Below are 21256 nucleotides of genomic sequence, written 5' to 3'. Positions count from 1 at the left end.
AATTATGCTACAGAACTAATTTTTATTCAAAAATTGATTGAAGCAATTAGAGAAAAATCCCGAACAGATATCAAACTGACTATTGTGATAATTATATAGTGATGCAACTGACACTGTAACCATGTCTGACCCTGTAACCATAACTGAGTCTTGGACCCAAGAAGAGAAATCCATAATTACTCAATGTCTTGTGCCTGCTTTTTTCCAGCCATTCAGCTGGTCAAATTTCACAAATGAAATCATGTCAACTGTGAATATTAATATTCCAAATGAGGAAGATGTGGTTGTTTATGCTCCAGAATATTTAACCAAACTTAAGCTCATTCTTACCAAATATTCTGCCAGGTAGGTATGTCAGAGTGCCCGTGTTCCCAAAGTTTACATTTAATATCATGCTTTAGAAGCTTTGCAGCCTCATCTTTTCTGTTGCTGGGTGGTGGGTTTTTTTATGCAGAGATCTTCAAAATTTAATGTCCTGGCGGTTCATAATGGATCTTGTAAGCAGCCTCAGCCGAACCTACAAGGAGTCCAGAAATGCTTTCCGCAAGGTGAAGAAAAAATCTCTCTTTTCTTAAGACTTAAAGCATAAAGCGATCCATGGTTATGAAGGCTTACCATGTACATTACTAGAAGTGGTAAACTTTGCCAAGAGACAAAATGCCAGATGCTGGGTACGTTGCCTGTACTTAAGCCATGTTGCCTAGGAAAGCCAGTTTTCAGGTGCTCTGTGGTCCTATGATTGTCTTCTCTGGCACCGTGATTGAATTGCCCGGGAAGGGCATGTATTGGTTATTTGAGCAGTTCGTGGAAGAATACTAGCTTGGTTTTTTGTTGTGTTCAAAGTAATTTCAGGGGTATCTATCTCAATTAATTTGATTTTTCTGGTGCTTATAACATACTAGACATTCAGACAGTTGGACTACATTGATGTGGACAATCCCCTGAGAATATACCTACCTGGAGATAGCCTTAAGACCTTTTACTAGACTGTACCTGCATTATTTAAAGAATCATCATTTTCGTCCTATTGTGAGGGGAGAGGGCAGGAGGGATTGAGGAAGGAGAAATTCTCACAAATATATTGGTTGGTGTCACGGAAAGGAAATAACTCCCTGATTGATTGAAATTTTTAGTTTTTACCCTTTAAAAGAAAATGTAGACATATTTTTTAAATTAGAGAATGTAAAAATGGTGTTTTGCTAAATTTCCCTTCCGTAAGTTAATCCCTTTATTGGTTCTTAAATTTGTACACATGCAGTTCTTCTAAGTACTGGAACTTCAGCAAAAACTTTAGAAAACAGGAATGTGTTTTCTTGTATACCAGATCTCTCCCCTGTTACATTTATTGAATATTACTTCACATTTATGTTTGTACAGTGGCAACAGTGTTATTTTGTTTGTTTGGTGGAGAGGGTTGTTGTTTCTAACTCTGTCTAGAAAGATATTAACTTGCAATAGCCAACAGTTTTTCTAGGACGTGCTACTGAAAATATACCTTATTTCCAGATCATAGTAAGTAATAATTCAATTGGATTACATTTTATCCTATGCAAGGACATCCTGACATGTGAGGAGAAGCAATGAATATTGCAAGAATTTAGGAGACATAAAGAACAGAGTCCTGTGAAATTTGTGCTCTTACCACGCTTCGGCCATGTACTCCTGGTCAAATGCCATTTCCTTTTTCTCTCCCATAGGCTCTTTATGGCACAACATCAGAAACAGCGACTTGGAGACGTTGTGCAAACTATGTCAATGGGAATATGGAAAATGCTGTGGGAAGGCTCTATGTGGAAGCGGCATTTCCTGGAGAGAGTAAACATGTGGTAATGTTTTCTGCACAATACTCTATCAGCGTGTGTTTGCAATGATGGGCAATTACAATAGTCCATCATTTGGTTAAAATTTTATTAATTGGCAGAGAACTTCTGAATCACAATTTGCCATTATTTCCCAATAAATCTTATTCTCCCTCCCCCATGGGTCTGGTTATGTTTCTGATCCTAATATTGTTTAACCCAAAACCAATTGTCTGTATTCCAGAAGCAATGTATTCACAATACCCAGTCACGTGTTCTAATGATATAGTCATTTGTAATCTCTTCTGTTATCAAAATTGACTAAGAATTAGTATTTTCTTAAAAACCAGAAAGTAAACCAGAGTTTATTTGAAATGTAAGACATGTACTTTATTTTTTATTGTTACTGAAATGAAGACAAGGGAACTTAAAGACATGGTGAAAGAATCTATTGAAATGCTACCTCATGCTTAACTAAACTACTAATAGTAATGACAGTATTTTATGTTAGTTCATCTTTCGTGATAATGGAAACCATACATTCTGAAGATGATTTTTATTAATTTATGCATTAAGACCTATTTAATCATTAGTGTTGATAGTAGCAGTGTTGCTTTAAAAATATAATTACCCACATATATCCATTTGTTTAGATCACCAGTTTGTTTATTAGTTTACATTTATTAACATATCATTGAATCATATAAAGACAGCTTATAGCTCTATTTTTTTTTAAATTTGTGTTAGAAAAAATTAATTCATGGCCTAAATTTGCCTTCTGTTCTTTTGGTTTAAGGTTGAGGATTTAATTGCACAGATCCGGGAAGTTTTTATTCAGACTTTAGATGACCTTACTTGGATGGATGCTGAAACGAAAAAGAGAGCTGAAGAAAAGGTAAAGAGCAAAATGCAGGGCGAATTATCAAAGAAAAATCTATAAGAAAAGATTAACTTTTAAGAAATTTGGGGAAAACATAGTATTCAAAGATTGCATAAAATAAAAGCAAGCTCGTTCAAGCTGCAATGTGTCCAGGAACACTTTTCAGGGATGAAGAATTTTTTTTCTATGACTTTCATCTTTTATTATCTCTTTGTAACTAGCTCCTACTTTCCATGTTTGGCTCAAAACTTTGAAAGATCTCCAATTGTCCTCTTTTTTTTTTTTTAAAGGAAGTCTTCACAAAACAAGAGGAAAATCTTGTGTGAACAAGAAAGCATTAGAAGATATTATCAGTGGTTCATGTTTTTCCTCCTTTTATGAAAAATATTTAAAAGACCTCACCAATATCTAAAAATATCCCCTAATCTTTAATGTAAATTTCTAGCTAAATTTTTTTTAAGCATGCACTACTTAGTTTTTTTTTTAAATGACCTAGGGAGAAAAATACTAAATTTCTATTCAAGCAAATGTAAAGTAGTGCATTGAGTACTATAAGGTGACCTACAGTTAGAGGGATGTTGAAGGAGCTTTTTATAACTATTCTTATTTACCCCCATTGTGCACCTTTTATTGGGACTCTTAGTATCTTGCATTAGAATAAAAGTGAGATGTCTAAGGAAATCTCAGGTTTAAATTTACTATGCCATTGTGTTGATAACTATATAAACCTAAAAGGAACATGTCCAGTGAAAACTGTATGTGTTTATGAGCAGTATTCACATGCAGCCTGATTATTCCTCTGTAGTTAGGGTAACAGGAAGAACAGACCGTTCTTTGAACTAACACAGAAAGAGTCCATAAATCTATTATAATAAGAGAATCAAGCTGTAGTCTAGTTCTCTTTCAGGATTAGATCACATGAAAGGTTTATCTTTTTCAGCTATCACAGAGCCCTGAGTGGGTCAGGTCTAGAATTTGGCACCCCAGTATAGCTATCTTTCCATAATTCTGTAGGTCCTCAGAAGTTCAGGCTGGATTTGCTCCTTTCATGTTCTAGCTATCAAACATGGTACTATTTGATGGTAGCCAATCAAATTGTTCTAGGTAATCATTTCCCAAGGTGGTGTCATGAAACTCTGGACCTGCCAAGTAGCTCTGTGAAAGATTCCCATGGTCAAAAAGAGTTTAGGAAACATTTCCTGCAGGAAGGCTTCCCTGATCCCACCCTCGACTAGGTTCTATACCTGTAGGGTGTGATCTTATGGCACCATACATCACACTTGAGAGTTAAGATTCATTTTATTGCCTACCATTGACCTTTATAGTAAACTCTCCAGGGGTAGAAATTTTTGCCTAGCATTGTATCCTCAGCCTCTTACAAAGTACCTGGCTTGTTGTATACCCTTGAAGACAAATTGAATGAATAAATAGACAAATTAATTCATCCCATTGGGCACTTACAATTAGTTAATTTTAAACTCTAAGTAGTCTTTCAGTGAAGAAGCCTGCTTAACGTTTTTGTCACAGTATCTACCCCAAATATTTGGCAATATATCCTTTTCATGTAGTACCTCTTATTTCTGTAGATTTTGTATCCCTTAGGACACCTTTTGGGGAAATACCTTCTAGCAAATAAAGTGCCATTGAGAGGGAGATGATTCGTTATGGGCTGATGGTATGGAAAGGAAATGGGCTTGGCCAAACTGCTTTAGTGACACATCTGTCTGATCCACTGGGGAAATCCTAGGCTTATGAAACAGATTTGTAACAGAACCACATCCATTTGATGGTAAAACAAATAATTCAGAGATGCAAGCTTAATATCCCATGAAAATATTAAATTAGTTAAATTATTTAAGAGCAATGTGATATGATAAAATCAAAAGTCAACTATCTTTGAGAAAAATGAGAGAAATAAAAAATAGAAATAGGAATAGCAAATAGTAAACAAGTGATACTGATGAAATAATTACAATAAGTAAGCAATTTTAAAATAATAAAAATAGAAACAGTAGTAAGGTAGCGGTAAACATGAGATGGTATAACAAGGAAAACGCTGTTTTCTACTTGTTTAACTAATGTCATTCATTTAACTGCGGGAAGTTAGGTACACTAGCTCTGGAGACCAAAGGAGAACATAAAAACTCCAGGAACCAATATTTAGGAAGAATATTAGCATTAAACCTGTAAGCCCACATCTGTTTTCTCAGCCAAATCAGTGAAGTGGAAAGATAATTATAAGCTGCTAGAATGGAAGTTCTAAATATTACCCCTCCTGTAAAATTGAAGAAAAAAGCCTTTCAGAGAAAGAGTTCATAAAAGTACAATACATTTGGAACAGTGACTTGTCAATTTTCATTTTGGTTTTCTTGGGAAAGCTGTAGCCTATGAGAATAGGGTATTAGAAGCTAAATTTCAGAACTATTTTTTGTTTATTTTGAACTCCAGGAAAAAGCCAATGCAAAGATCTCTGTTTAAACGTTGTCAGATATTCGTCTTGTAAACAGTATGGCTCAGGTCATTCAACTGCTGTCAAGGGCAAATTATAATGTTTGCATTTGGAAGTTCATAATCATGCTCACATTCAATATTCTAATTTTCATAGGCCTTAGCAATTAAAGAAAGGATCGGCTATCCTGATGACATTATTTCAAATGACAACAAACTGAATAATGAATACCTTGAGGTAAGTCTTTATAAAGACTGCACTGATGATGCCTGGGGCTGGTGGCAATGTCATTTATAGCTATGAGGGGGGCCAGAAATTATGTGAAATAGCCTACACCCAGAGGTCTTATTATATTGATATTAAGCCTTTAACACTGAAGCCAGAACTATGTTTGTTTTAGTTTTAACCTATTGTTTCATGGGCTGGTCTGTATTTGATTTTGTTATTTTGCTTTCCATATATTCCATTTTAAGAGTAGTGATAAAAATCTGGTGTTTTTTAAAGAGCATTAAGACATAGACATTTAAATGATGAACAGGCAGTACTCAGGCTTCTTATCTCATTTTATACACGCCTGAAAGTCAAATCTTCAGCTTTCCTTCCACTTTCTAATTATTCCTCCACTGGGTAAACCAGGTCATGCCTTCTCTATTTGAAAAAAAATCTACTATTTGAGAATGGGGAACTATGTTATTCTCCTTTGGTAATGTAACAATGAAAAGAAAACAGAGTTGATTGAAGTCACTACAGTATTGATTTCAGACTCAGCTAAAGGTCCTGTCATTAACCTTGCAGTCACCACAACTACTTGAAACCCTGGTGACAAGGTGACCCTTGCCTAGATCTGGGGATGACAGCGATTCCTAATCTGTTGATTACTAGCATAACACGGGAGTTTGCAAGGCATAGTGTCCTCTTTTCTTTTTCCATTTGCAGAAAAGCTTGACTTTTTATAAAATGAGCTGGCTGTAGCATGTGAGTCCCCGGGGCCCTTGTGGCAGGAGTCTAATGGCTGAGCACATAGTCTCACCGCTGAATTGCTTGGGTTCAAATCTCAGCTACACCTCTCACTAGCCGGCTAAGAGCATAAGCTCAAAGTCAGACTCCTAGGGTTCAGATCTCATTAACTTGGGCAAGTGACTTAATGGCGCTTCAGTCTCCTCAGCTTTAAATTGGTGGTAACAGCCCATCTTCATAAGATTATTATGGGGATTCAAAAATGTGATATATGAAGTTCTTATAACTTAGTAGGTACTAAATATGAATGCTTTTATCTTGTCTGTCCTGTAAGGATTAATATCAATATAGAAAAGCTTGTTTGACGTTTAGTTTCGTTTAATTACAAAAGAATAGACTGAGGTAGTGATTCAGCCAGCGCAGCAGCGATCTGTAATATAGAACTAAGCTCGTTGGAACTTAACTTTTCTTTGGCAAGTTTTGGTGTTCTCTGTTAACTTTATTAAGTGATAGAATGTAAGAAAATATCTCTTAATGTTATTTAGCAAAAACTTTGAAGATACCAGTTTTAATATTTTTCCCCAAATCTTTTAAATTACTATAGTTGAGCTACAGGGAAGACGAATACTTTGAGAACATAATCCAAAACTTGAAGTTCAGCCAAAATAAACAGCTAAAGAAGCTTCGAGAAAAGGTGGACAAGGATGAGTATGTATATTCCAGTTTTTTCTAAAAATATGTTCATTCAGAAGAGGGACCTTGTTGGATTAAGAGAAAGAACCTGGTTTAGAATAATGTTAAAAGGTGTCATGTTCTCTTTCTATCGAGTACTTCTAAGAGCATCTAAGACTATACCAAAGATGACTCAGGGATTTAATCAAAATTTAAACTTTTTTCATTAAGGTGTCCTTAGATTACCTTCGGTTTCTCCTCATATGATTGTCTGTCCCCTCTACTTTGTTTGTGGACAGGGCTCTCAAGAACACCTTAGCCTAAGTAATCCATAGCTCCTGCAAGCCTTCTCTGAGGCTGTATTACTGTACACGGCATTATCATCTGCCCTCAGCCCCACCTGTTTTCTATCGGTCCATCATCCTGCAGCCATGCCCTTCCTAGATTGCTCCAGGTAACACTTCTGTCAACCTTGTCGTAGCCAAATATGAGATATCAGGACTCACTCTCATTTGTAGTTTTCAAATGCTCTTAATCTCTGCTTACTAGTGGCATTAGTACATTGTAGTAACTATTAGTTTAATGTTCATTTTTCAGTTAAATGGATGTGTCTAACATATTTATCAACATAAGTGTTTATGCACTTAAATCCCTAGAACTGCTTGTGCTTTTAGCTCCTAGAGAGCAAGGGACCATTCAGCACAGTGCTGAACACATAGGAGGTTTTCAGTTAAAACTAAATTAATGAATGAGTGAGCAAGTGAAAAGTAAATATACTAGTTTGCTTTTTGTGGTAACTGACACAATGCCATACCAAGTCCAGGTGTCATTGGGAACTGGGAGAATCAAAGGTGAACTTTGATTGTATTACATTACATTACAGCAGCAGAGGGTATGAAAGACGTGTTATAATAAATTGTATCACCAGGAGGAAAATGTGCCAAGAAAGGTACAAAGTGCAGAAGGACTATTTGATAACAGGACTCTTCTATTAGTAAACCAGGTCCAGGTTAGACAAAATTCCTAATATGGAAATGCCAGTTTATTTCAATTCCTGTACGACATTTTGAGCCCTTAAGGTACACTGAAAAAGAGATTGATTTCTTTTGCTGACCTCTATGTTTACACTGGAGCAAATGTCATATTGTCTGGTGCTAAAAATGAGACAGAAAATGTCACAGAATGTTTAGTGTCCCAGGTGGGAAAGAAAGATGGAGAATGGGCACATATGGTTTGTGTTATAATCGGTTGTCAGTCCTATCTCTAGAAACAAACAAAAAGTCATCAAAAATAATATCCTGTGGGAAAATTTATAATCTGAGAATCCTTCTAAGTCTGAATATTTTTATTTCTTTAAAACTACATATAGTTACACTTAATGGTTGTTAGCACCGAGTAAAATATCTACATACAAATATCATCGAATATTCTTTCTGAAAATAGCTAATATAACCTGCACCCACCTGACACCAGAAGATTTCTTCATAATTTAAAAAATAGTTGTTGAATTATTGCTTGATGTTTTCTTTAGAAGTTAATATAGTCCCAGCTCCATAGTCATTTCGTAAAATGGTGTGCAGTTTTCATTCCTTTTTATCGTATGTGTTGACTTTCTCTGAGTCTTTTTCTCTTTACTATAGATAATCGAAAGTGACAATTGTATATAATATTTAAAAGAATATTTGCTCAGTAGCATGCATAGCTCAGTAGTACTTTTTGGATCCTTTCTGTGAGCTTCTGACTGTTAATCACAAGTGCAATATGATGTATAAGGTCTTCTCTGCCATACCAGGCTAGTTTTTCTTCCTTCCCTATCTTCTACCTGTATGCTGAGTACAAGGGTTCAAAACTCAGACTGCACTTTAGAGTCACCTGGGGCAGAAACAGAGACACAGATGTAGAGAACAAACGTATGGACAGCAAGGGGGGAAAGTGGCTGGGTGGGGGTGTGGTGAGATGAATTGGGAGATTAGGATTGACATGTATACACTAATATGTATAAAATAGATAACTAATAAGAAACTGCTGTATAAAAAATAAACAAAATAAAGTTAAAAAAAAAAAAGAAATAGTACTGATTCCCCAACTCTACACCACCCTAGATTGTGATGTACATGCCTGTAGGCGGGGACCCAGGTATTGGTATTCTTTTTAAGTCCCGCGCCCCCTTCTCAAGTCAGAACCCCTGCGTTAGTGTTTGTTCCTTTTTGTGTTGACTCATACTTGCTCATATTCAATTTTGTGAAATCTTTTTACAAGGTGATATCTTTAATTTGGCAATTTAGCTTTAAAATTTAGTGTTTGTCTTCCAAAATATTGGAAGTACTTTTGACAGTGACTGCATTAAATCATTAGGACTGTACCCTGTAGATTACAGCATAATAAAAGTTCTTCCTATTTTATTGAGTTTTCTTATAGTGAAAGTTTTTGACTTAATTTGTACCTGCTTAATAGCAATAAAGTCACTATGTTTTCTTTCCTTTTTTATATAGCATCAAGTTCAAGTCCTCACTGTGTATGTTCAGGCAGATAACATCTATTGCTTCTACTTTATTCATGTAACCTGCAGTTAACTCAGAGAATTACATTTTCAGATGCTCAAGTCCTCACTCCTAGGGTCTTGCAGGACAAACAGGTGTCCATATCCACAGTAGGGGAGACAGAGATGAGAAAAGCTATTGATTACAGTAGGGTTATATTGTAGGGTATTATAGAGAAATGATGATGCATTAAATTTTCAAGGCAGCAATTAATTTAAATAAATTCAGTCAATTAACCAAAGAGTAAGCTTCAGGACTTTTTCTTTTCTCACTCCACATGCTCTCACTGGGCAGACTTGTATACTTATTTGCATCTTCTACTATCATTATGACCCCTGAATACATGTATCTGGCCCAGGTCTGTTTGCTGCGCTCCAGATCCAAATGTCTAGCTGTCAATGAAACATCTCCATGCAGGTGTTCCATTGATCCCACAAACACAGCATTTGCCTTTTTGAGAAAAAAACTTATCATCTTTCTCCCTTGATCCCCCTAGTTTCCAACTTCTATCTTATTGCTACCAAGGCAGAAACCAGGGGTTCATCATCCTAGACCCTTTCTGTCATCTCTGATATCTACAGTGATACCTACTTCAAATCCCATTCAAAAAAAAAAAAAGTTTACATCCACCAGCTGCTAATTAAATATTTTATAGGCATGAGGGGGTGTGGATCTCCATCTTAACCATCTCCATTGTCATGCCCTAATTCAGACATTTCTCATTGTTCACCAGAGTGATGATAATATTTTCCTAATCTTATCATCAATCATCTCACAGTCCTTCAGCTTACTCTCCATGCTACTGCCTTAGAGAGCTTTTAAAGACACAAATTGAGTCATGTCATTTTCTGATGAAAACCTTTCCATACGTTTGTTTTGCCCGTCTCATGAAGCGTGTACCGAGCTCTGCGTACCTCCCTGTAACAGCACTCCAGAATTCCTCTAGAGTCACCCTACCCCACAGCATTGCCCCAAATCTCCACCCGTAGGAATTACTGTAAAGTCATCGCTGCATCTCTTCCTCCTCCTTATCCCTTACCAGGGCCACCCTTTCTGCCCTGTTCATTTAACAGAAACCAGCACATGGTGTGATTCAACTTGAGCGTTATCTCCTTACTCATAGCACCGCCTTACATGATCCTCTTCATCTTGTCCCTGTGCTATCCCTTACACACATTTTAGTCACAGCACCAGTACATCTGATTACATTTAGCTGGACTAGGCCTTGTTGAAAGCAGAAACAGTGTATTTGTGTCACCAGAGATTGAACATTGATGAGCAGAACGTCGACCTCTCCTCAATGATGATGGAGTGAATGATTGATAAAATTGCCAGTTTGTAATAATGCTTACAAAGTGAACTCAGCCACTAAAGTAAATACTGACACATCCAAGCATTTCACCATCATTGTTGGTGAAGATGTCCAACATGATCTCTGCTGTTCTCTCTGCTTAAAAATTCAAAACATTAAGGAGGTCCGGAAGTCTGCATGTGATATGCCTGAGTTAATCATCTGGCTAAAAGGACTTCTGCCCATTTGAGCCCCTGGCAACTGCAAAGGACAAAGGTTTAAATTTAAAAGGCTCTTGGCTCATGTGGTTTCTGAGTGCCTAGCTTGTGTTTCCAAAATTATCTCAAACATCATGTTCTCTGGGGACTTAATGACAGTTTGTAAAGAGTTTCAAACACATCATGTTATCAAATAGTAATAATGTTAAATTGAGACTGTAATATCCATTGGCAAAATTACTTAGTGATATATCTAAAATGATTTACTGCCAGTAACATGATTATTCACTTAGACTCCATGGAACAAACGTAAACCTCTGAAAAGAAACAGTGTACGGGAACAAAATAAAATGAATTCCTTTTCTTATTTTTAGACTTGATATTATCTTGTTAGTTTCTCAGGACAGAATTTTCTGTAATATAATTGGGAGAGATAGTGCCAGTGTTTGTAAATTATGACCACTGAGCATGTGGAGTTGCATTTTGTAAACTACGAGGACTTATTCCATTGCTGCTTCTTTCCTGCTGTTGTACATCAAAATAAAAACAAGCTGACATTAACAGCAGCCAGCTCAATAAACATTTTATCCAGCAGCTACAGTGTGCAAAGCACTGTGCTAAGGATATAGCACAGTAAAGTAATGAGTAAGGATAAAGAGGATAAAGTAATGAGTAAGACTCATAGCCTGTAATCTAGTAGAAGAGGCAGGTGAGCAGCAATGAAAGCTGATAGAAAGCAGAGTTGGTTGGTGCTATTACAAGACAACAAAGTGCTAAGATAGCACTTTTTTAAGCCACAATTAAACCTTTACTTATTAGTAAAACAACTAATTGTTGTTTTACTAATTGTTGTTTCTCTGGAAACAACATGTCAGCATTTAAATTAATATTGAGGTGAACAGAGGATTCACTTAAAACAAAACCAGACAAAATGGTTGGTTCATTTCTGTCTTCTTCATTGCTTCAAGTCTGCTGTCTTTTCTAATCTGGGCTAATTGAATGTTTGCAAGCCCCTGAAATGAGTGTTGGTACTGAGGTTGGCAGCCCAACAGCTGTGGCTGTATGTGGTTCTTCCTGAAAGGCCAACACCATCAAAAATAGCAGGGTGGCTGGTACCAGCATAGTTTTGCCACTGCTGTGAGTTACTATCACTTTTTCATGTCTCAGTTCTGCCAGTTACTATCTATGGCCTTTTAAAAGCCATGAAGTTTCCTTATTTATAACATGAGCAGGTTGATTTAGACTTCGTAACATCTCTAAGGTTCTTTCCAGCACTAAAATTTTATGGCCCTTACTGTGAAGTTTTGACAAGAGCCAGGATGTTTTACTCCCTGGCTTCTCCACATCAAGTGACCCAAGAGAAAAAGAACATATTCTTGGGAGTTAGGGAAGTACCTCACTTCTTTCTAAAATATCTCTTCTGATATTTACCCTTCACTAATGTTTCTAGACTCAATCTTGTAACTAACTCTGTATCATTGAACTTAAAGAAGAATAGTTATAGAGGACTTATGTGGGTAAATGAGAGGGCACACAGGTGGAGAGTTGATAGGACCTGTCCAGGGTGGGCACGCAGACTGCTGGAGACTTGGGACACAAGTGACTCTCCATGATGTAGATGTATGGGGAAGATACACAAAACAGATTATTCGGCTCATCAAGTACTACTCAGCCAGAAAGACAGAATAACAGATAAACTAAACTTGGACAAGTCACTCTAATTCCCTATGGCAGTATCTGCCCTGGTGTGCCCATGTTCTACACATATTATAATAGATTAAAATGTTAGAGTTCCATCTTTTAGATTCCCATTAGGCCAACAGACTATGCAATTTTTCAACATGTTTTTGGGTTATAAGCAAAATACATTTTACCACTAAAAACATTTCTGCATTTTAATTAGCACCCAAGCAGGGTTTTGTTTTCAGAGGGGGAAGAAGAGGTAGGGAGGGAAGATAAAAGTTAAAAGGTTTAAACAGGGAGAACTTTGCAAAAGAAGTCTAGAACTTTATACCAGTGAACCCTCTTGAGAGGGCAATGTCCAGATAGTACATGACTTCCAGTTTCCATGGCTCTCTACAGCCTGCATAACACCTAGGCTTAGTGCCCTCCACCCTCCCAGGGTCCCAAGGATGAGAAGGGTCAGTACTCTTGGGGCTTGGAAGGACCCACTGATATGCCAAGACCCAAATATGTGTTGAGTGCCTATCATGTTCCCAACACTGTGCTAAGCCCTAGAGATACTATTAAGAACAAAACATGAAATACACAGTTGGGACTACATTGAGATTAAAAGCTTCTGCATAGCAGAAGAAATGAAAAGGCAACCTAAGGAATGGTAGGAAATATTTGCAAATCACATATCTGGTAAGGGGTCAATCTCCAAAATATACATCACTCCTACAATTCAATAGCAAAAAAACTAATAACCCAATTAAAAAATGAGCTAAGAATTTGAATAGACATTTCTCCAAAGAAGACATACAAATGGCCACCAGGTATATGAAAAGATGTTCAACATCACTAATCATCAAGAAAATGCAAATCAAAACCCCAATGAGTTATCACATCACTACCGTTAGGATTGCATATTGTTTTTTTTTAAAAAAAAGACAAAAAGTGTTGGTGATGATATGGAGAAATTTGAACCCTTGCACAAATGGTTGGAATACAAAAGGGTGCAGTAGCTATGGAGAACAATATGGAGTTTCTTCAAAAAATTAGATATAGAACCACATGACCCAGTAATCCCACTTCGGGGCATATAGCCAAAAGAATTGAAATCAGGATCTCAGAGAGATATTAGCACTCCCATGTTCATTGCAGCACCATTCATGTTAGCTAGGATGTGGCAACAGCTTGTTTCCATCGACAGATGAAAGGTGAAAGAAAATGTGGTCTGTATATGAAATGGAATACTACTCAGCCTTTAAGAAGGAGATTCTGCAGTATGCAACAACATGGATGAACTTAAGAACATTATGCTAAGTGAAATAAGCCAGACACAGAAAAATAAATACTGCACGATTCCACTTATATGAGGTATCTAAAATAGCCAAATTCATAAAATCAAAGGAGAGAATCATGATTACTGGGAGCTGAGGGGAGGAGGACATGAGGAGTTGTTCATCAACAGGCATAAAAATTCAGTTAAGCAAGATTAATAAGGTATAGCATCGTACCTAAAGTCAACAATAATGTATTGTACACTTAAAACGTGTCAAGAGGATAGACCTCATGGTGAGTGTTCTTACCAAAATTTTAAAAAAGAACAAAACATGGAACACCCCTGCCTTCATGGAGTCACTGTCTAATGAGCTAGACAACAATGGACTTATAACATCACGTTATATCATTGCTAAGAGTTATACAGGATGTAAGAGCTTTCAATTCTTTCCTGAAAGATCGCAAGGTTTTTCTTAACCAGGAGAACAAGTACCAAAAGAAAATTCTGACAGAAAAATTCCACCCGCCCATATATGTTCCAAATTGAGCATTTCTCTGAATTTGGCCCGTGACCCACATGAGGGCACACGTGCGTGCATGTACACACATATAGAATTATTGAAGACTAAAAAGATGGAGTCTTGCTGCCAAACTTAGAACCACACACAACCAACTGATGACTTCTAGGAAGAAAATTAGAGTAGTGATTTGTGTTGCTTTCTGTTGAAAGAGAAGTGGATTCTCCCAATGTCATGTCAGCATAGGAGTCCTGGCTCTCACCTCTCAGAGGATCAGGTGAGTCACTCAGAGTACTTCAGTCATGTAAACAACTCTTATGCAAAAACAATGAACAGTGGAATAGGCTCTTTGGTCCTACTGTGCTTTTGCCTTTGGGTAAAATATTGTACCTTAGGCAGCAGTGGAAAGAGCTTGTGCTCTGGAGTCGGGGCAGTGATGGGAGGTGGGGGCTAGAGGGAGTGCGCAGTCCTGAGGTAAGATTCTTCCTCTGCCATTTATTCGCTGTGTGAACTTAGACAACCTACATAATACCTCTGAGCCTCAATGATTCCTTTATAAACTGAGGATAATAGCATTTATTTTTGCCTTGTGGGTCATTGTGTTGTGTAATGTGCTTGCCACGTAACTTAGGTGTTCATTAAACAGTAGCTATTGTTGTTAAGATCTGGTCATGATGAGACTTCAGGGTGGCATAGAGGCCAGCATCCTAAAGCTTCTTAGGGAAAGGGGCAGCCCTGAATGTGAAGCAGTCTAAAAATGAGCACTTTCATTTTAGAAGAGGATGGCAAGGAAATGGCATTCATTTTTGTGATGAAATTTTATGTGTGATGCAGATCAACATGTTAGAAGTAGGGGATTTGATTGGAAGATGAGAGTGTCCTCTTTCTCCCTAGTTTATATATCCTTTTCCCTGTTGTATTGCTAAATCTGTAAGTAGGAAAAAGAGTTTGAGCTATGATGTGCCTTAGTTTCTACACCTGAAAATTGGAGGTGTCATCTATCTTATTCGTATGGTTTGAAAGGTGAATGAAAATATATAGAAAAGCTTGAAGTTTTGATGAGGGAATATTAATAAATGTAAAGCATTACAGTGGCAACTGCAATTACAAAATGAGAATTCTCCTTTCCAGAAGTACTTGAGGAAGACAGAGAAAACCAATGTATTGTACTGCTGATGTCAAAGGAGTTGCTTCAAGGCCACAAGATGCTAAGAAATTGAATGCTTTCAGGGAAAGGAGCATTAATGATTTTGTTGCTTAAATTTTTTAAGTTGCACATGAGTGAGCAAAAGAAGTTTTATTCCAGGTGCCTTTGCAATCCAGTGGGTTTATTATATCCATAAGGCTATAGGATCAGTCTGTAGACTTCTGCTTTTCTTCCCTGCAGTAAAAATGATGTCTCTGTTCTTTCATCTCATCACCACTTAGGTTCTTCAGGGTAATAAGAGATAGAAGAGAAACACACCTGGTCCCCCTCTCAAGGGTATATCATTCATATTTCCCAGCTACATTGTTAGTTCAGCTTCGAGGGCCATGCTGCTTATAGTGGCCCTTTGTCCTACTGTAAATGCCCCAAAACAAGAATAAGATTACCTGACAAAATTATGTCTCAGAAATTTTAAATAAAGTTTGCTTACTTCTTGCTTCCCCACCCTTCACTTTATACCACACACACCCATCCATACTCCTACACACATACCGGAGGCAGGAAGAGAATTCAAAGAACAGGGTGATATCTACTCCATCTCTCAGGTTCAATACCTGCTCTAGGAGATGCTCGTGTCTGGCCTCCATACTTTAAAGGTATCTTCAGATAACCTGCACTATCCATTATGTTAGTGGATACTTGGTTTTCTCTTTAGTTGTGCAATTTCTCTTTCCTATGCTGCTATTCATGGTCAGATTTGTCTGTTTTCCATAAATGAAAGCTTCTCCTGAAACTTGGAGGCTGCATCCAAATCAGAAGAACTTACATATTTTGTTACATCACCATTTACTTTGAAAAATATTTTTTGTCCTATTAATTTAGCTTTTATACTAACATAGTGAAATATTTCATGATTGACCACAAATATTAGACATTGAGTCTGTAGCTGTTATCATCACACTAAGATGTAATGATCCAGTCACAGTACCTCGAGTTCTGATCATTCCCAGGGACAAAGTGCCCTGTACTTTTGAATCTGGGTAATTACCCAGGGGTAGTCTGAGGACGCACTGTGAAAGATCTCAAGGAAGAAAAGGCAAACACTGCACACTAGTGCTCTGTGAACCTAACCACCATAATTCTAATTTTATTTGAGTGTCCTGTGGTCATAAATAGCTACCTATTTTCGTGAAGGTGTAATTCACAGTGGACATTTTAATATGTAAAACCCTCCCTGCTGGAAAGTTACAAACATTAATCAAAGTGCAATCTTAACCCCCCTCAAAGTAATGTAACAGAAGAGCAGAAAAATCACTAAAACAAAAGATGTGACATTTATTTTTACAAAAGCAATAAACATGAGATGGGTAATATAAACTTCATTCATCTGTGTCCTACTTCTGAGATCTGTTGCTATCTGAAACATTAGTTTCTTGTATCTAGTTCCTTCCCTCTGTAATATAATAATTTTAAAAAAAAAGCATTTTGAATTGGGACCTTTTGTATTTCATTATTAGCATTGTGCCTGAGTCCAGAACCAGCAATTTGCATATTATTTGTTATTACCCATTAAAGTCCATGCAGAGTATACCATCACTAAATCAGAAGTTCATAATTGAACAAATGAGACCTGAAAATATGTTAAATTCATTTTTATAACAATTGAAATTTAATAACTTTAATAATTATAAACTGTTTATGCATAAAATCTACTGCCATATTTGCTATTACCAGGGAGGAAGAAATTTTCCTCTACCCTTCCAGGATCTTCTGGCTGGTCTAAGAATTAAATTGACATGAGACAGATTAACAGGAGAAAAGTCAAACAAAGTTTAATAACATGTATATATGGGAGAGACCCAGGAAAACTGAGTAACTTGCCAGGATGGCTGAATCCCTCACCTTAGGTACCATCTTCAGCTAAATACAAAAGGAGATTGGGGTAGTGGCTGGAGACTTCAACGGGGAGGAGGGCAATTCACAAGGAGATGGAAAAGCAAGTGTTTGGTAAACACTTGTTCTCTGGGTCATGCTGAGACAATGGAATACAGAGTGGACTCTGACCTCTGGGCTCTGTCAAGTTTCTCCCACCACACCTGGCCCATATTCTTTGAACTTACCTCTGGTGATGGCTCTATTCCAGGAACAGGACCTCTATCTAAAAATTTTTTAGGCAGTTAGGAGGCAGGTCAAAGTCTCTTCCTGAGTCTTTTGGGCCTTGATTTGTTTTCAAGTCAAAATAATCCTCATACCAAATAGACATTTGGGGGTGGCAAGTTTTGCTCTCCTACACTATCAGAATGTTGAGGACACATCAGAAATATCTTTCTAAAGTCACTGCAAGGAACAGCGTTTCTCCTCAGGAGTAGTATGAGCACATTTCCTATTTTGCCCCTCCTGCCAGACAACCTTGAACCATACTTGAGTCATAATAACTGTGTGAATATATATAAACATTTTCCAAGTTACATCATTTTCCCTGATCCTGAGTTTTATTTATACAAATGTTTTGTTTCATAATCTTTTGGGTCACACAAACAAAATCTACCTGTCCTATGTAGTTTCTGATCTCTAGATTTTAGTCTAACACCCCTGGGATTACAAGTATATGTTTTTGTTGTGAGTCACCACAAAGCATGTGGGAAAAGGTGGAGTTTAATTAAAATAAATAAAATTATATGCTTATAATCAACAACCTGCAAGGAATTAAAATATTGATGACTCAGCTGTGATGAAATTAGGGAGGACTAAGCTATCTGTCACACCATCCTGTATGAAAATGTTTTCTGTTTACAACAACAATATCAAACCAAAGAAGAAACACATTGATCAACTATTCCCCCACCCACACCCTCCATCTTCAAAGTTATTTTCTTCCTAAAGAAAAATTCACAGAGATTCTATCTGGATTTTCTTTTCAAGTCCCAAATCCTTTATATGAATGTCTTAGTCATGTTATTGGAGACAGAATTCATGCTTAATTAGAATTTATCAGATAGTTATTATATGTCGCCCTCCCTGAGTTATTTTTAAGAGATCAAAATAGGACTCACATCTGAAATCTGACAGTAGTTATTGAAATTGTAGCTAAAATGCTGATTTAGGGGTGCTGACCTTGTATTGCTTATCTTGCAAAGCAGGGTCTGGAAACAGTTCTGATTTAACCTCATTGCACTAATTACTATAAACTCCTTCCATGAGTAGGATAATAATTGCCATTCTAATTGTTGCCCTAAAAGTGGAATAACTACAATGCAGCCATTAGATAATAATATATGATTGTCTTAAGTGTATGCATGTGTGCTGACATTTAAGGAGGTATCTGAAGTCAAGCAGTACCCATTTTTCAATGAGTATATGAGGATATGTGTAATAGTCTATTAAGATGGTAATATTACTCCTGTTGCACAAAAGTGTTTAACAGTGATTATTGATGTGCGGTCTTCATAACATCTGAGCAGAAAGACATTGGAACACTGGCACCATCCTTTAGCTTAACGCTGGCTGGGTTGTTGTTGTTTTTTTTCTCATTCTGTCTTGTATTATAGTTATTTATGCCTCTTTATCATCTCCTCAACTAGAGTTTTCTAAAGTCAGGAATTGTATTTTATAAAATCTTTAGATTCAATATAGAGCCTAATTCATGGCATACACGGGCAAATCTACTTAAGAACCACCTGAATTTCATTTTACAGTCATTATACAAAAATATCCCTTTGCTCTCATAGCTGGTATGCCATATTTTAAAGAAATAATTTTAAATGGCAATAATCAGAGGAGGCACATTACCCAAAACTAAATACCTGCCAAAGGGATCTCTTAGTCCCCAAAAAGGCTCCTCGTAAACTATGAATTTAAAAAAATTTAATTCATAGTTTACAAAGAGTCTGAAATTTTAGCAACCTGCATTTCGATATTCTGTCAACTGCTCCAGAATTGTTGGCATAGTTTACCTAGTATCAGGAACACGGAGCTAAACACATTTCAATATAATTTTAATCCATTGCAGTTTCCAAAGAGATACATTAGAATGGGTTTTGTACTGTCAATTGCCTCCAATAAAAATTTATGCAAATTAAAAAACAGATTGCAAACCTGGATATATTCCTGTATTTCAAAAAGTGGAAATACTTTCAATGAACTCTCTCACCTAGTGAGCTAATTTTAATTTGTTGATCATATTTCAAACAGAAAGTTAAGATTCATCTAGGAACAGTGATAATGCTTTTATTGTGGTGAGCAGATTAAATCAGGTAATGCAGTATCGTTTGTAACAAGTTCTTATGTTTTCTATAGGTGGATAAGCGGAGCAGCTGTAGTCAATGCATTTTATTCTTCAGGCAGAAACCAGATAGGTAAGGTCTACTCCTAAATAATTATTTAATATTTCTCTGTTGTTCCCAAGCGGTAGTGCTTTGCGTGACCAATTTATTATACTCCCCATAAAAGCACAGCGAGGCTGAGTTACGGATTTATTGAATATCCTCCTTGAAAGTAAATGCATCCATGTACCTCTTTTCACTATAATAGCAAAATTTAAATCAGTGTAAATCACACTAAGTAGTTTTGTTTCTTTTACAATATTCTCATTTATAGTTGAATGGTTTGTCTTATTTCTAACTACTTTTATTTTATTTTTAAATACTTTTTTAAAGTCCCTTATATCGCCATAAAGTTATATTAACTTTAGGACTTTCTAAGTGTCAGCATCTTAGGTGGTTTAACATTCCAAGAACCAAATTTTCAGAAATCCAATTTTTTTGTCGATGTTGTACACTGGCACTGGTAGAGATGGTCCTGTTCTTTATCATCTTTTTTTCTAGAAGATTCCAAGAGGCTCAGAAAGTTGAAAAGTCAATTATGCTAGGTTGAACCATATGAAATTTTATTTATTAACCACTTCTGATCAAAAAAATTTTATATGTTCCCTAGTAGTAGTATCACAGAAATATGCATAGAAATTAATACATGAGTGAATAATATAATGAATAATGAAATGGCTTAATATAACAAAGATATATTTTTTTCTCTTCCTGGGAATACTGCGACATCTTGAAACTCTCTCTTAAGTATCTCACAGATAGACCCATTTTTTCCCAAGAGTCTTTAGTATGTAGAAAGGCAACCAACTGATTCAGTACTTCAGTGGGAGTATTCTAAACAAACAGTACAGCCAGCTTCTCCAGGTGTACTCAGTCCAGCCCTTCATTTCTCAGTGTAGTCAAGAATCAAGAGGGAAGATAAAATTTGATGACACTTTCCCCCATTGCCTTTATTTTATTTTTATTTTATTTATTTATTTTTTTGGCCACACCACGCAGCTTGTGGAATCTAAGTTCCCCGACAAGGGATTGAATCCAGGCCCTTGGCAGTGAAAGTTGTTGAGTCCTGACCACTGGACCACCAGGGAATTCCCCCCCACCCCCATTGCTTTTAAACCTAGGAAGTGTTAAATTAAGAAATCATCCACATTTTCTTCTAGTATTTTTATAGATTTTTATTTTTGGAGCAAATCTTTAGTCTATCTGGAGCTTATTTTGGTACATGAGATGAAAATGAATTATGATCAGAAAAGTTTGTCTTTATATAACAAATAGGTAATAATTAAGGCATGTGTACTGGGTTAAAGTCAGTTAGTTCGAAGTCTAGGGTAATATATCTCCCAGCTAGTGAAATGATTACCTAAACCTAGATCAGAGCCTGTTTAATGATCAACTCAGAACCCATGCAGTCTATCTTTGTTATGTATTCCTAGACACCATTCAGACCTTTTCTTAGAAGCTCCATTATCTTGGGAGAGTCTTCACTTTGAAGACCTCTTGAGGTCTGTCAGTGTAAG

The 21256-nt window shown here is 36.6% G+C and overlaps 1 protein-coding gene across 5 annotated transcripts in view; it reads left to right on the top strand.

Annotated features, from left to right (window-relative positions):
- The window catches only part of MME (membrane metalloendopeptidase), a 90364-nt gene that overhangs the window by 47644 nt on the left and 21464 nt on the right, over positions 1–21256 (top strand). For all 5 annotated transcript variants that reach the window (XR_014296746.1, XM_082654360.1, XM_082654361.1 and 2 more), the window contains 7 exons: positions 209–345; positions 455–548; positions 1698–1826; positions 2596–2694; positions 5285–5365; positions 6690–6793; positions 19714–19772. Coding sequence is in view for 4 of the 5 variants with exons in the window: in XM_082654360.1 (XP_082510486.1) it covers positions 209–345; positions 455–548; positions 1698–1826; positions 2596–2694; positions 5285–5365; positions 6690–6793; positions 19714–19772 (703 nt within the window). In the remaining variant the exon portion in view is untranslated. The remainder of the gene's footprint in view (positions 1–208; positions 346–454; positions 549–1697; positions 1827–2595; positions 2695–5284; positions 5366–6689; positions 6794–19713; positions 19773–21256) is intronic.

Source organism: Grampus griseus, assembly GCF_964374135.1.
Source record: "Grampus griseus genome assembly, chromosome: 5".
NCBI classification, from domain to species: Eukaryota; Metazoa; Chordata; class Mammalia; order Artiodactyla; family Delphinidae; genus Grampus; species Grampus griseus.
The sequence above is the reverse complement of the archived record's forward strand: the minus strand, read 5'-3'. Positions and strand labels throughout refer to the sequence as shown.